General features: G+C 39.7%; 1 protein-coding gene across 1 annotated transcript in view; it reads left to right on the forward strand.

The window, feature by feature from the left end:
- LOC130172344 (zinc finger protein 236-like) overlaps positions 1–17,155 on the forward strand; it is a 54,188-nt gene extending 37,033 nt beyond the window's left edge. The window contains exons 24-32 of the mRNA XM_056381001.1: positions 1,338–1,569; positions 1,654–1,845; positions 2,704–2,862; positions 7,052–7,209; positions 7,314–7,442; positions 7,795–7,989; positions 10,751–10,880; positions 12,654–12,827; positions 15,993–17,155. Coding sequence (XP_056236976.1) covers positions 1,338–1,569; positions 1,654–1,845; positions 2,704–2,862; positions 7,052–7,209; positions 7,314–7,442; positions 7,795–7,989; positions 10,751–10,880; positions 12,654–12,827; positions 15,993–16,114 — 1,491 coding nt within the window. The 3' untranslated portion in view covers positions 16,115–17,155. The remainder of the gene's footprint in view (positions 1–1,337; positions 1,570–1,653; positions 1,846–2,703; positions 2,863–7,051; positions 7,210–7,313; positions 7,443–7,794; positions 7,990–10,750; positions 10,881–12,653; positions 12,828–15,992) is intronic.

Raw genomic sequence — 17,155 nt, forward strand, 5'->3', positions numbered from 1 at the left:
GTTATAATTCTTTAATTTTATGTGGTCCTTTAATTACAAGGCTTCTAAGTCAATACCTGATTAAAAATAATGTTTTAATAATATAAAGACTAGAGCCTCTTTATCCAATAGCACAACAAGGCTTTACCTCGTCTTTTCCTCTGTTTTATCATTTCATTCAGCAGAAGTCGGCTGAAGCAGTAGACGTTACAATTATTCTTTTGTAACATTTCATCCAAACCATTTCAATCAATTACTTAAACAAATTAGTTTGTGCAGAATGTTTTTGGGGTGTGTCGATGCATGATTAGCTTTTTAAAATCTCAATACAGGGCAGTGCATGTTTTATTTACACAACTATGAATACACAACAGCCCTCTCAACCTTGTCTTTTAACTAGATAGAGAGATAAAAGTTTTACGCTAATGAATTCACTAATGCACAGAAAATATGTACAAATATGAGCATTGAATTTCTATAGCCCCATAAGAGCACTAGAACAAGTATCAGCAGAGCTGCAGTATACAGAAGCCCATGATGAGTTTTCTTCAGTCGGCTGAAAAATAATAATAATAATAATGATAAATAATAAAAATGTAGTTTTTGACATATCTGATCTGCACTTTGAGGTTGAAATCCACAGTTGGGGCAGGAGCTACTATATAACGTAACAATATATGCAGCTGTACTGCTGCACATTGTGTCAAAAAATAATAAATTGTGTTTGGCCACTGAGCTGAGCTTGGTCTCATGCACACCCAGGCACATAGTGAAGGCCGGTGAAGAGACAGACAGGTCCTTCAAAAACTTTATGGATTTTTGACGGTCCACTGGCCCACAGATGCGGCAGGATTTCTCCTACAGCTCCTGATGGCCAGTCTGACTATGACAGACGGGATCCCATTGTCAATGTGTTTGTGTGTGTGAGAGAGAGAGAGAGAGAGAGGACAGAGCAAGGCAAGGAGGGGCTGAGCAAATCAATATTCTGCACACAGCTCCAAAATGAAAGTGTATAGTAAAAAAAATATAACATCGATAAATGGCGGTCAGTGTCAATAAATCAAATAAATGAATGTATAGGGAACACTGACTAAAATACAGATTGATATAGAGTTCATATTAATGGCGCTCATCTTCAAGATAAATGTGATTTGATGTTCATTTCATCTCATGTCAGGAAATATATTTTCACAGATGTAAGTTGTCAAAGAGAATCAATGGGACTTTCCTGACTGATTCTCCCCACATTTTTCAAAAAGAAACCATCTAGCCTTAAGCTTTTGCTTTTTCCCCGACACATGTCCTGTGTCTCAACTTCAGCCTTCCTCTTTCATCTGAGGTAGAACTCTCTCTTCCAGATTGACCATGCCCTCCTCCAGCAGACCTTGCAGCAGGGCAGCCTCCTCTCTCATCCCCTGAGCGTTGACACTGGCCTGGTGTCCCACTCTGGCAGCCAGCTCATGTCCACCACTGACCCCTCGGTGTCCACCAATGTCGTCATCCACCCACTGACCAGCCTGGCCCTGCAGCCGTCCACCATCACACCTGCGCAGGTCACCATGGCCGGCCTATCTGAGCAGGATGCCGCAGGTATGTTTGCTGGGAGAAATTGAACAAGACACCTTCTGTCGTGAGCGGAATAACCGATGCATGCTATCCTGTTGGGTCCTGCAGGATCTCAGGACCTAAGCCATGTCATGAGCAGCTCTGGGCTGGTAGCCGGAGGCAGCAATGGTCAGGAGATCACGCTGACCATCAACAACTCCAGCCTGACACAAGCCCTAGCCCAGGTACAGGCCCAGGCCTCGGCTGCTGGTTCCAACACTGCAGCAGGAAACCCTCAAGAGATCACCCTCACCATATCAGGTATGGAGCATTTATACACCACAGGTTTATCAAAATAACGTGCAGTTACGTGGTTATATACTGTATAACTTGTAGAAAGAGTAGAAACAGACTATCAATAATAAACAAACAGATGAAATAAAAATTCTCTCAAGGATCAGTAACACATTCATTGATTTCCTCACAGGGCGAACAGGCCTGCAGCGAAAGAAAAAAACAAACCCAATAACAACTCACAGTTTTTTGTTTTTTTTTCATTTTGTAGCTTCTTCAAAATCCAGATTAAGCCTCAGTATTAGATGTTATGAGTGATACACCTTCCTCACAAGCCATTTTTCATGTACATCATCTTGTATCAGCTCAGGATCTAGGCTGTATCCACGGTGTAGATGAAAGTTGAGGCTGCTCGCCATAGATCATTCCTGCCCTGTCAGAGTGTTTCCCCTGGAAATGACTGGGTCTTTCTTTCATTCAGCATGCTGATATATTTATTGTATTGTGATTCAAATCCTTTGTGCTACCTTTGTGCGAAGGCAATAACAAACAATTCTTTTTTATAGCCTTATTTTTTGTTTTTCATATCTTGAAGCTGCACCAAGACCTTTTTTTTCATGAACTAGAGGAAGTGAAAAGAAATTAAGATAGTTTACAGTTCATGAGCCCAAGCAAAATACGTGAAGTCATTTTCAGTCTCTCAGTTTATCCAAATGTATGTATCCTTAAGCACAACTGGGAGATGCTCAGAACAACACCTTTCCTCTACATCTTATCCAAGCTTAATGGAAGTAAAAACAAAAGGAGCTTGAAATTTGAATCAGTGTGAAAACCATTACTTATTTTGACATTCTAAAAATGTCTTTATTTGCCATCCTGTTGCAGGTCAAGATCTGCTCCCCCAGCATAGCAACCCTAATGGTGCCGAGATGAACGGCAGCATGAGGCTGGCATCACCGCTCAGCAGCCAGCCCACCAGTGCAACTTTGACCATCACCAATGACCACCTCCTACCTCAGAGCCCCGCCAACACTGGAATGGCAGGTGAGGACTGGAATACAAATGTCTGTTTGTATCTAAATGGGCAGAAGAATATCTTTGTGGAAAGTCAGTGAGTATATTCGAATCATCTTCAGTCCCCGAAGCAACTGTTATGTCTTGCAGAGCTGCTTTTGTTTCAAATATTTTTATTATGAAGCAGCTACTTGCATGGATAACCACAACTGGTGATTTCGTGCTTCTTATGTATAATCAAACAATAAATACGAACATGTAGGAGAAAAAAAAAAAAATAAAAAAAATAAAATAATAAGATGAAGAAGAAAAAAGAAAAACAAACAAATAAATTAGACAAAACACTTGCAGAGCTGCTTTTGAGATAGACAGTGAAAGGCTGGTTCCTCTGCTCACTCTGTGCAGATCTCATCTTTGATGCGTTTAACTTGGGGTCATTAAGCCACAGCAAGATACATGCTGACAGTAGCACTCCACATGTTGAAAATGAAACAACTTTTTTCTTCATCTTTTATAAAACTTTTTATTACTTTGTTTCGGCTTATTGTATTCTGCTTTTTGGACTCTTTTAGCATGCATTTACATAAAAGCTTCCTGCAGGAGAGGTCAGTCTCACTTTGTTTTTCAAGTTTGCCAGACATCAGTGAGCCTTCACTTTCTTTCACTAACAGTGAAATATTGCACCACTAACTTAAGACCAGGTCTTTGTTGGTCAATCCAAGAATCGCTTTCCGCTGCCTCAGGATAGCAATGCACCAACAATGTGCCTGACCTCACCTCATTTTAAGACCAACACGCCCATGGGCGTTTTTGCTATTTGAACAACGTGGGCGCTGGATGGGAAATGACAACTGAGTTAATCTGAAACAAGCGAAGACACTTACGTTGTGCTTCGTGCCGCTCTGTGCCGGGTGTAACATAGGGCCCTACACAGGATCACTTTGTGACAGTAAGCAAATACATTTCACTCTTGAAATGTGCTTGCTTGTACCTGGAGAGTGCTTCCACACGCAGTTACCCCAGGAGACTATAAAATAATGTATCTAATGTAACTTAATTACCTTCTGCTGGCCTATTTAAAATAAAAAAATAAATAAAAAGATTTATCTCTTTAAGATAAAATTGATGTGAAGTCTCCTGGAAATTCATGGCTACAAATAAACCAATCCCTCTCTTCCAGTCAGCTTTTCTCACAATAACTAACATTAACACAAAAGCCATCTTTGACCTGTCAGCCTCTGTGACCTGCTCCACTCACTGATAACACCACTTAACTCAAGTCCAGCACCTAAAGCCAATAGTATGGCTGCAAAGTGGGAGATGCTCAGCTGGCTGTTGCGCAATTATCACCCTAACAACCCACTTGAGCAGCACTGATTAAATTGCCACCTATTTGATGGAATGAGCATGCATGATAAGTGGGAGGTCTTTGTCTTTGCTGCTGTAAGCCAGCGTAATCACTCCCAACATGTAGGGAATCAGTCAGCACGTAGGCCGAGTCTGACCTGTTGCTGCTTTAAACTCCAAAGAATAGATCACATTAACAGAAGGAGTGAGCTCTCTCTCTGTATAGAAGTGACCAAACACAAAGCCTTTTCTGTTAGGTGGAGAGTAAAGAGTGGAGATCACCAAAACAGGTTCTTCATATACAGAGGATGCATGACAGGTGAATGGGTAGATTGTAGTTCACTCACATTTTTAGCCAGTACAAGAGTGAATGTGAATAATGGGAGTTGCTCAACTTTAGCTCATATTCCTTTAATGGTTCAAGAGGAGCTTTTTCCTTGCGTCTGGCACCAGTGATAGATCCCAGGGTAAAACTAAGGCATTGATGGAGAGGCTAAAACAGTTGCTCTCCATCAGTGCCCTTTTCATGAAATGGTATGCTAAGGTGTGTGCCCCCCACTACAGAGTCATCAAAGTTGCTGTGAAGCTTTCCATTCTCACAAGCTTTTTACAGTGATAATGAATGTTGGCAGATTTACCAGTCGAGTCATTTTTGAAACAGTTGGTGTTTCACACAGACGTAAACAAAAGCAGTGTTCTGAATTCCAGCCAGTGACCATCTTTCATTTATTTATTTCTGGAATGATTTTTTTTTGCAGATTAATGATAAGCTAGCACGCTAGTTAGCCAGGAATTCTAACCTTTGCAAACTTTAAAGAAGACAAACACAATTTTTCTGTTGCATTTTGGTAAATAATACAACCCTGTCATTTCTAGTGGGCTGAAATACATACTGCACTATGGACAAAGCTGAGCCTTGGAATATTAGTTGTTAGCTGAGGAACACATCTCTATTCTCTTTCTCTTTCATCTTTTAGTGTTATAGAAGACCTTGATTGCAGTGCAGATGTACAGTATACGGTGCACAGTGTGTATCACTAAAATGTTAAATATGTATAAATAAAAAAATTAAAAAAAACAGGTTAGACAGACTACATTGAAAATACAGGCCTCAAAGTGCAGCACCAGTGGAACCAAAGTGAGTCCACCTGAGAACGTGCAACAAAAGTTATTGCACCCATGATTTCCACTTAGGTCTAAATGCATGAACAAGGTTAGAAAATAACCTGTGAACATCACAGTTTTCTCAGTTTTGTCAGTCTGAGTTGTGTCTAATGCAACATGGCTCCACATGGTGAAGATATACCTGGACATATTGTGCGACGGCCCGGCCAGGACCACCACAGTGAATGGAGAGTTCCAACCGTTACACATGGAGGTGGGAGTGTGCATTAGTGCAAAGGGTGTAGGGGTGATGACATTAATAGATGACGCTATGAATGTAAGTTTGTTTACCCAAAGACTGAATGAAGAGATGACTCCCCTCTGGAAGCTCGGCAGGAGAGGAATTTTCTAACATGACAATGATCCCAGACACACTGTAAAAATCACACAAGATTTTGTGTAAAGAAACAAAGTGTAAACATTGATCGGTTGGAATCTTTGGAGTATTTTAAAGCAGATGATAGAGCAAGAAAACCCCTCCAGCAAAGAGCAGCTGAAAAGAATCATCTGTGAAGAATGACAAAACATCCCTGCACAGATTTGTGTTAGAAATAAAGGTGGACATACAGTTGGTTCTTTAATATGGACCTTTCATTAAAATTTGATAAGTGAAACATTTCTAAATTTGCTTCATCCTGCTTTGACACTTTTTAAAACAAATGAAATTGTATGAATTGGACAGGATTTCTAATTACTAAACATCTTAGAGATACTGTGCAAGGGTACTGTACATGCATCTATCAGGAGGGTGTACATTTGAGTTTGCAAACTCTATAAGTGAATCATTGTCATTTAATAATTGTGCTGACCAATCGGTGATAAGGAAGTGAAGGGAGTGAAGTGAGCAAATATGATTTGTTCTGTCTTCTTGATTGTTCTTTTGACAGCTGCACTTGTCACCTAGAAACTTAATCGAATTTCCAGTCTCATCTCTCTCTCTTCATTACCCGCCTCTCACAGCTCGAGAGGAAACATTCCCATTCCCCTTGCTTCACAGAGACGCAGAGAGCATCTCTGCTGTAGTTGATTAGACTGTCGCTCTGTATGCAAATACAGTTCAACCTGCACTTTGACTGATAAATTGTATGGGACCCATATTGGCCTTGTTATTAAGTTCAAATATTGGCCACTGTTGTTCACTACTAATATAATGGAAGTCCCTCTCTGACTGAACCATGTGTGTTACTATTTTAGTCAGGGAGCAGTAAGCACTGAAAGGGCCTTTAGCCAGCTGGTCGCAGCAAGTATAAATTTTGTGGTCATTACGACAATCCCTGCACTGCAGCCACTGGTCCAAAGTTTAACTTGCATTGTAGCCTGTAACCAGATTGGCAGTTTCATACATAATATGGGCCAGTGGTCCGTCAAAAAATCCATTAAATTTGTACCGGTCCTATCCGTCTCTTTACCGCTCCTCTCCGTGTGCCTGTCATTCACACGTGTTAAAGGACTGTGCTCACTGACATATGTGATCAAAAAAATTTTTAAGGTTAAATTTACCACTTTTCATATCATCACAAATGTATTACCTAGCCCCATTTCCAGCAAATACACGGTCTGCATTCAAATTCTGCACAGAGCACACGGTCCCCACAGTCTATATACAAGATTGGCCACAGTGGAAATGTAGTCACTCCACACTTGAAGTGGAGTGTGGCAGTAAAAAGTCAAATCACTTTAACCCAGCTCTCTTTCTTCGACTTATCAGTGACCAGCCTGCCACCTAGCACCACCCTGTCACATACTGCTGCGTCCCAGAGCCTAGTGATGTCACCAGGAGGCGTGGCCAGCGATGGCAGTGTCACACTAACCCTTGCTGATGCACAGGGTATGCTGGATGGTGTCACTCTAAACCTCAATGCACAGGTAAAACATTAAAAATCCAGTGATTTAATTAAGAGTGTGTGAAGATCAAACTGAACCTCATGTCGTTTGTCAGCTGCCTTATGAGAGTTTCCTTTGATCCTCAGGGTCAGACATTTCCTGCTGTGCTGAATGACCCTGGTCTGCCGGGGCAGTCAGCCAGCTCAGGCCAGCAGGTCATCCTGGTCAGCCACCATTCCCAGTCTGCAAACGGAGCGTCTGACAATGGATATAATGTGAGTGTGTTTGTCCTGTGTGTTCATATCTAGGGGAGGAGCTGCCAAACAAAGGCGGAAGTAGGTTTTGCGTTGACAAATTGAGCAAATACTTAAGATGGCAACACAATAATTGACAGTGATGGATTATGTGTCTTGAGAAAATAAGTGTCTATCAGTGTGAATGGGGGTGAGGGGACGGGGGGATGTAAGAACACATTCATCAACCAAAAACTTTGTATTTGTGTGGCAATATGCACCATGAGTTGTCAAGACTTGAGACTTTAGGTCTACTTTAATGCAAGACCAGACTCATGCAGCTACCATCATGCACCGGAAGCTTAAATAATCTGCGTCTTTTTGTGTTATTCAGATTTCTGACGATGGGCACAAGGGTGGGAAGGATACCCAAACGGAGGGCGACAATCGGAACCAGTGTTACTACTGTAATCAGGTGTGCCAGAACGCCAACACACTGCGACGCCACTGCAGGCAAGCTCACGGCAAGGACCGCTGTCACGTCTGCAGCCTCTGCAACAAGGCTTTCAAGCGAGCCACACACCTGAAGGTAACATCTCATGTAAACACATCAGACTCTCATGTTTAACAGCTTAAATTTAAGCTATTGGTGGCTTATATTTAATGCTGATACCCATTCAGCTACTGCTTCCTCTCCCTAAGAACAAAGTGGCTGCTTATTTAAAGATGAATTTAGCATTGTATATGAATGAATACAACTTATGAATGAAACTCTGAGTCTTATGAAAACAATAAGTCAACTCTCACAACACAAATCTCTCTTTTTAGTAATCAGTGCCTCAATTTCATGCTGAAAAATTATAGATTCAAAGAGTCAGTGAGGAAAAGGACACCATTATCAAAGTGTATGAAGCAAAACTATGGGTAATTCATCAAGCGGATTTCAGATGGACCCTCAACAACAAAACAAAACACTTTAACTGAGAAGAGTTTTACAGCCAAATTAAGGAGAGGAGCATGTGTGCTTCTCTTTTCTCGCGATCCTCTTCATGCGGTTGAGACAATCAAGCACATAAATGTCGAGGCTCTCAGATGAGGAGGACGGAGGAGGAGGAGGATATGGCTTTATACACAGGCTCTTTCTCCACCACATGTCATGTTTCTGAGAAAAAGGCCATTGTGCCATTGGCTTTTACATTAGTAAATGTGCCTCGACATGGAGAGCAGTAATTGTCTCTTATAAAAGTAATGACAATGAGATTAGGTAGATGTCACGGTGAGAGTGGCCGAGCTCCATCCTCTCCAGGCCCCCGGGCTTCTCATTAGTCTGCAATGAGAACTCTGATGTTGATTTTCGATTTTTTAAAAAGGCCCAGTGGTGGGAAAGATAAATTGGTAGTGCTGTTATTTTTAATTTTGTTGGTCTGTGGATAATAATTTTTCTATTTAATTATAGCCAGACAGCCAAAACCTTGGCTTTAAAGTTTTGGAACACAGAAAAATAATTAATTGCAGGCCTTTCTGCTCGACAGGCAGTGCTACATAGGTTAGGGAACATTAATAGGCTCTCACAGGGAAAAGCTGAGTATTTTACATCAAATGAGCCTGACAGCCAGATAAATTAAGGACATGGTGCGTCGGCCCTCTGTGATGAATCGCATTGTCTCCAGCTTCAGACTCATTTTTGCAATTACCTGGCCACTTCAAATTATATCTATTTTTCATTGTTTTTATTATCTGCAAGAATATGCACATAAACATAACATGCATTTGTTGAATTTGTTTTAAATTTTTGTTGTATATTTTTGACATATGAATTTTTTCAAAGGAATAGCTCAACATTTTTTGAAAAGAGAAGAGCTGACACATATTTTATTGTGGCCGTGGTGAGTAAAGCAGAAAGGGAAACCCATTTGAATGTTGTTGTGTTTTTTTAATCAAAGTTTTAATGTTTTCCCTAAACTTACCCAAGGCACTTTTAATAAACACTGGCTCCACAATGACCCCAACACCCTCCAGACTTTATTTCCTTATAAACTTGATGCAGTTACAGAATCTGCATTTTAGCCCTTTTCCCTATCAACAATCTTATTATGGTATTGTTGCCATTCACTTTTTTCTGCACTCATGCTTTGTGCTGCCCAGTATTGAGTGCAGTGCTGCTGCAGGTTAAGTTTTACCATTGTCGTCTTAGTACATTTCACTGATATTTCAGTCCCTACTGAATTTCATATCCCTGACACAATACATGAACCAAGATTGTTTTTGTCAGCATTGAAAAGGCTCTGTTTGTTCACTGTTACACCTTTGATGATTTGAAATACCAGAATGAGTAGTATGCGAGCCAGTGTAGTAGGCTGTGGCTAGATTCCCATTTTGAGAAATTGATGGGAAAGACAGCCACTCATAAAACATTAAAATTTCAAATATTAATCTTTACAAAGTTCAAGTCAATGCCACTTGACTGCTTGAATATAACAATCGATATATTTAAGATTTCAGACCATTCTGTTTTTCCAAGACCATTTTTGTAACCTGTGTTGTTAGATTTTACCATAGTACTAAAGCCAGTATTTCAGTATTAGCTTATCCAGCTGATTATTTTCTCAATTAAGCAAAAATCATGGGAATTTCTCAGTCTAAAATGGCATCTTGAAAATGGCTTGTTTGCAACAATAAGTCTGAAACCTAAAGAAATCAGGATTACTATCATACATGACAAAGATAAGTAAAAGTAAGAGTAAAAGATTTATGAATATAGTCTAAAATGTTTTTTTGTTGAACAACTAATCAGTTTATAGCAGTGAATAGCAGTTTTACCTGTTTGAAATTGATGATGTACAATTTTTAAAGTGACCATTCAGTGGACATAAAAGATATACATATAATATTTTGCCTGTCAAGCATAAGATATTTGATTGTAATAAAATATTCAAGTCAGTCATCAAAAAAACACATATAAATAGTAATTTAGGTTATGTAATGTCAGATCCAAAGGGACAAGCACAAAATTAAAGATTTAAACGAGCATTTTCTGGTGACCCATTTCTATACATTTTCACGTTTTCATTTTTCAACATATCACACCAGCAATAGAACACATCATTAGCAACTTTAGAAACGGAAAAGAAATTAAAGAAACACAAGAGAAAAGGAAAAGACAAAGTGTCAAATTAAAGTCTCTTTATGAATGATCGGGGTGTCCAGACTCTCCAGAGTCGCTCAGTACAAACAATGTCAGTTCCACCAAGGGCAAAATGATGGAAATCTCTAGTCCTAGTCACATTGTAGGAGAGGGATTTTGTGTGCTTAACTGCAATGGTGAAATTTATTTTTTGGATCTGTCACAGGAACATGAACGGGTGCACCAGCCGGGCCCTTCGCCCAGCTCCCAGAAACCCAGAGTCTTCAACTGCTCCTCCTGCGTGAAGGCCTTCGCCAAGCGTAGCCAGCTGGAGAGACACAACCGAACACACACAGGTAAGAGGATTATGGTTTGCTCTGTAAATAAAATGCATAAAATCCACCTTTTTGTAATTATCTTTCACTACCTATGCAGCCCAGAAGTGTCTATTAAATAAAGTAATTACGAAATAAATAATCACATGAAGACATTCTGACTTTTTAGTTCACAATTTATTTATTATATTTTATATGTTTATACATTTTGACTATTTATTTGATAATGTCTTATTCATTTAATATTGAACACTTTGAATAATACAGGATAACATTTCATAATCTGGTTTCATACATCTGTGAGTGAATGAAGAGAAACGTTTCACCACAATGGAAACATGTAGGTCAGATATGTAGTATGTTTTATCATGGGTGTATCAACATGCTCATGATAAAATGTTGAACTGACAGGTCGCAAAAAAAAAAGAGTTTTGAAATCACTTCAGTGTTGTAAAATTCCTAATTTTACTCAGGGAAATTAAATGCCTTCCAATGCCCTCCCACCCAAAGTAATTATTCAGTCATAAAAACCAAGTTAAATGAGTCCAAATCAACAAAGAGTCCCGACACAGTCCTGAACTAAATGGTGAAAAAAAGAACTCGATGTAAAAGCAGGATCCTTCTCTCAATGTGATATTTAGCAGCTGTCAGCTTTCTCTTACACACTCATTAATTCATGCATTCATATAGACACAGCTACCAAGCAGCTAAATGCCTTGAATGTCTCATCTCTCTGTGAAATCCTAGGCACCCAGACATGCTTATCAGCCCTGTACGTAAAGAAACAATTCTGTTGGCCTGTTTACCATTTGAATAGACTCATTTAAATGCTGCTAAGGAAGATTCTGATTGGACCTTTTTTATTCTGGTTTATCTCACAACCTTGTGGTGTTTGTTTTTCAGTCTTTTCATTCTAACCAACACTGAAAAAGTTGCAAGGACAAAAAACATGTGCACCCCCCCCTTCCATCCTTAGCTTTAGCCTGATGTTTATAGCTGCTTGTTCACTCACATTTACAGCTCTAGATCTGGGGTGGGGGCTTTGTTTTTCACAAAGATCTGTTTTTGAAGTGCAAAGATTTGTGACTTAGGTGAGTTATCCCTGCAGTATGAGCTAAAAAGGGCTTGCTTCTGTTTGCAAGTGTGTCTGCTTTGGCATTTTTATGTCAGAGGATGTTACAGTGACATCCAGTAGCTAAAGTGTCCCTGCTGTGATGTTTGTCTCAGCAGGAAACAGAATTGCCTTATATACAGTATACTGTATGTTACTAATTTAAGAATGTAGCAACTGATTGGATAAAGTATAGAATTAGTGATACTGCAGTTTTGATATTTCTTCATAATAAAAACCAGAACAAAACCTTAGATAATATTGAATACTACAGATGAAACATGTAAGCAAAGGTTTAAAGACCATGTGGGACATTCGGAGTTCTGATAAGCACAATTAGGTGGACTGGCGGACAGTATGCCTTTATAATTTTAGAATAAAGACCAAAGAGAACACGACCTTCGGAGAAAAAAAGCAGCGTTCTATTTCCCACATCAAAGGCCATACATGTAATGTGCGGCTCATATTTAGACCATCACCTAATAGCAAAATAGATCACAAGACGAGACGTGTAAACAACTTCTTGGGGGAAAGGAAGTTCAGGAACAACAACAATGGAAAGCAAATTAATTATATCAAAGTTCAGTACCATATGTCACAATTATTTTGAAGGTGGTTTCATAATGTGGTAAAATGCTAATTGCAGCAGATGAAAACTAACCGTTGGTCTGTGTATCTTGCAGGCGAGCGCCCCTTCAAATGCAGTCAGTGCGACAAGGCCTTCAACCAGAAGAGCGCTCTGCAGGTCCACATGGTCAAACACACTGGAAAGAAGCCCTTCAAGTGTGAGGTGTGCAGCATCAGGTTTACGCAGAAGAGCAACATGAAACACCACATGAAGAGATCCCATGGCTACGGTGAGCAGCTGACTGGCATCACACTAGTGCACACACACACACACACACACAAACACTTGGATGCACAGGCAGCTGTTTGTGCAGCTGTGCAACAAAATAAAGTAATCATCTCTGTATTGTCTCTCTGTCAGCTTAGTTCACTTTGACTCAGGAACACTATTTCCAAGAGTATCGGGGTGGATGAGCATTTTATAATGAAGTCCCCTTTTCCACCTCGTGACGTTTGTGTGTGTCTCCCACAGCCATCACACACGGTTTGCGTAATTCTGTATTTTGGACATAATACACACAACGCTGTCGGCACAGCTTCCTCCTTGATAACAGCAGATACATGTTGTGAATGTGAGGCCATTACTTCTTCCCGACAGCTTTGGTCAAGATTTAAGCTGTGGCTCCCGAGTGCGGCCAACACACACTCACATTGTTATTCATTTCATTCAAACATCCCACCTCAGAGCCTGGCAGGCTCCTATTGAAGATGACCTGAGGAGGAGAACAATGCCAACAGAGCTGTTCCTACTCCACAAAAGCTTCCTCTCAGGTCCCCACGCTGGCTGGGTGTAGATTATTTAAAAAGTCATGTCTGAAAGACTGGCTTCTGTTGTGTCGCTGGGAATAAGGTCCAGACTGAAGACTACACTTTTCACTTTTTCAAGGGTTCCTGTTGCCACTCAAATCCTGCAATACCTGTAGAAAGTAATACTTATGTTTCCAGGTCAGATAATGTTTCACAAATGTGTAAAAATATTGTTAAACCGCTGGAAAAGACACTCAATTTTTTTATATACGACTTTGATGTGGCTACAAGGTTGCACAGACAGTATCCCAGCTGGGGCAACACACTTAAAAGTTGAACAGTAAATTACTTTTTTGATCAGAGATCAGACATATGGAGAGTACAGACTTCACAGTTAACGCTTCCTGATGTGACAGCATACTAAAGTGGGACTGAACAGACAGCTTGTCTTTGTTGTGGAAGTCAGGCTCCTCATTGATGTTGCCGTGCAAAATCTCTCATCAACATCTTTGAAGCAGTTTGAAGCCTCTGCGGGAGCAAGTGACTGAGGTAACACAAATTAGAATTTGTCTTTATTATAATTTTTTATGTCCTCACAGGTTTTTACCAGTTTTCAGCCACAGTAGCAGCATGGCTCTAGGAATCTAAAATATTTCAGCCACTATTTGCTCGATTGCAATGAAACTTTGTGCAGACATTCATGAGGATGAATCCAACGCACTTTGGTGATTGATCCTCAGACTTATTGGACTTCCATGATATTTGGTACAGAAACCCATGTCACTTTGGTGATCCTCTGACTTTTCATGTAGTGCCATCATAAGGTTCACATTGGTGATGAACGGGTTGCAGTTGTATCCACGGGCAGTGCAGTTAAACCGTGGATCATGCAGGCCACAAAAATGAACTTCCTGATAAACAGCATACATAATATATAATGTGTGAGGAAAATATTAATTACATTCTCTAAAATGTGAACATATTTTAAGATTAATTTTGTACAGGCACAAATTAGACTGTTTGGACTGCTGAACTTGTTATGATTTATTATTTATCTTGGCAGTGAGACATTATTATGAGCTTTTAAGTAGTTTGGGTTTTAGAAGTAGCAGTGACATTCAGAATTGAAGTTTGAATTGATTAAAAGTGTCAGTCTGTGTTCAGGCTATTGTGGAAATACCTGTTGCCACCAAATAAAAGGAGAACTTCTACTTTAAATAAATGTTAGTTTATTTAAAGCAGCCTACATCGGTTTAATATGTTACTATGTCATCACGAAATCCCACTGAGAAATAATAGTAATGTGTGATCAGGTTCAGATCTCTAAATCATTAACAATAATTTTGTTTATGTATGCATGTGAGTAACTAGCTTGTATTCTGGGTTTTTAGAGAAATGTGTCGGATGGATTTCCATGAAACATGGTACACACATTCATGTTCCCCGCATAACTCTGCTGGTCCCTTAACATTTCTTCTAGCGCCATCATCATCGTCAAAATGTCAATTTGTCCAATACAATGATTTATGCCATGAGCATTTAGCTAATCTCAGCACAACTCGCCTCACAGAGTCATTAGCATCGTTTTAGCATTTTAGTCTTGTTTTTGTATGAATTGTTTAAAAAAGTAATTAGAATCTGTAGATACACACTAGGAATAATATGATAATGACTATTTACCATATCTATATTATTACTATCTACCATTATTTGCTGTATTTGTGATCATTAAAAAAAAAAAAAAAGATTACATCCCTGGAATACACAGTCCAAAAGTCTGAGAGCACGTTCCCGTTCACTTGAATGAGAAAGTTGTTTCAGACGTTTGGACCACAATCTCTCACTATTTTCACAGGGTATTCAAAGAAGTATGGTCAACTGTACACTGCCATTTAGCTTTGAACCATAGTTTGGCAAGAATTCCTTGGAAATAACAGGACCTCAGTCATTGTAGGCATGATCACTCAAGGACTAACTATTTCAAGCTCAAATTAATCATTGATATTTCTTTGTCTCCATTTGTGTTGCTGTTCATTTTGTTTGTCCTCATCAAAGAGAAAGATTACTATTAAAGAAGGATTCAAAGCATCGTGCAACTTAATGAATACGTGTTTGAAGTATTTCAGATACAGCGAGGAAAAATAGAGGGAGATAATTAAATGACTCCCACTGTAAAACTCAATTCAGAGTGTGGCCTGCAGCAATAGAAAAAGCTGAACCTTTCAGCCGCTGCCAAAGTGACTTATTATTGTTTTGTGCTCAAGTTATTTTAAGCTGAATGTACTGTGACACATAGCTCATGCCATATTTACAACTCACAATGAGCATCTTCCACATCTGTCAGGTCTCATTATACAGTTTGTGTAATAGACATGGTGGTTTCCGAAGAAAGAGCCAATAGGAAGGATGTGAGATATTAAAATGAGTGTTGGAGGAGTGAGGGAGGGAGGAGTGCTTTTTTGACAGATGGTCTCATTTGCATGACAGCCTCTGGCAAACTGAATACAGAATCAGAGCTGCTGGTTCTGCTCTGTAAATGCGTGTTAACGGGCTTTTCTTCTGGTTTACAAAGCACTGTTTTTACCCATCACAGGGAGTATTTGAGTTCATGACAGTCATTCTTCACTTTTCTCTCTTTCTCCCTCCAGGTCAGATCCAGGAAGTGTCCCTGGGCCAAGAAGAAACGGCACCTCAGGTGGAGGTCACCCCTGAACTCGACCTGGAGGTTGTTCCTGAATCATCCGGAGATTGGCAAAATGTCTTCCCCTGACCACAAACCAGGAGTCCCAGGAGTCAGAAAGCACTGTACAGTGTACTAAGCACTGATTTTTGTTCAACAACTAAACAACAAAGCTTTGCCAAACATATTCCTCCTCTAAAAAGGGTTAGTAAACATTTTCCATATGCTCCACTGTATATTGAGGGCTTTTTCTCTAGTTGCTGTCCCTTTCTGTTTGTCCAAATTAGCAGTGAAGTAAGGGGAGCCTGGTTCCCTCTGATTGGCTTAATGACTTGTATCTGTTTTGCTACTGTCTGATTGTTATCAACATGATAACCTCCGGAGAGGTTTGGCACAATAAACGCAGGCATCCCAGAGGATTCTCCAACCAGGAGACGCAGGTCCCTCTAGCGCTGAACCTGTCGGAAAGAGAGGAAACTGAACTGTGTGAAAAAGCTCCCCAAAAACAAAGTGTCTTGTGTCTCGTGTCTTCATTATTGCTCCGCTCACGGGGACGTACGCGTAGCTGCAAACTACTCTACTGCTGTCATCACTTCAAAAGCAACTGTGGAACAGCACATAACACAGAAATCATTTTTCACTGGTTTATGAGAAATCTGTCTTTTTTTAATTATGTTGTTTTTTTTACTTATTTATACTGTACATATTTCATCTTGAAATGAAACGTCACTTGCAGTTTGTTACATATGTTTTAGCGAGAAAGCAGCGCCACACATGTCTGTAAAGATTGCCAGTGAGCTGTGAGGACACTGTTCTGGGTTTGATGCTGTTGCAGCTTTTTGACTGAACATGTCAACATTGCATTTCCTGTTGTTGTATCATTTAAAACCGCAACACAGACATTGTCTGTACAGTAGTTCATTTTGTAAAAAGTGTAGTTAGATTGTGTATATTTTCTGATGAACTGCCACAACATGGGGTTGTTGGAAATATGTAATTTGGACATAATGTTGAAGTTGTTACGAAGCAAATCCGATGTACAGATAATAAGCTGTTTTTTCCCTCTTTTTTGCAGTTGTATTTTCTATTGTCCATAATAAATTAAGAAGATTAAAGTAATTTTTCTACTAA

The sequence above is a fragment of the Seriola aureovittata genome, chromosome 7 (assembly GCF_021018895.1).
Source record: "Seriola aureovittata isolate HTS-2021-v1 ecotype China chromosome 7, ASM2101889v1, whole genome shotgun sequence".
NCBI classification, from domain to species: domain Eukaryota; kingdom Metazoa; phylum Chordata; class Actinopteri; order Carangiformes; family Carangidae; genus Seriola; species Seriola aureovittata.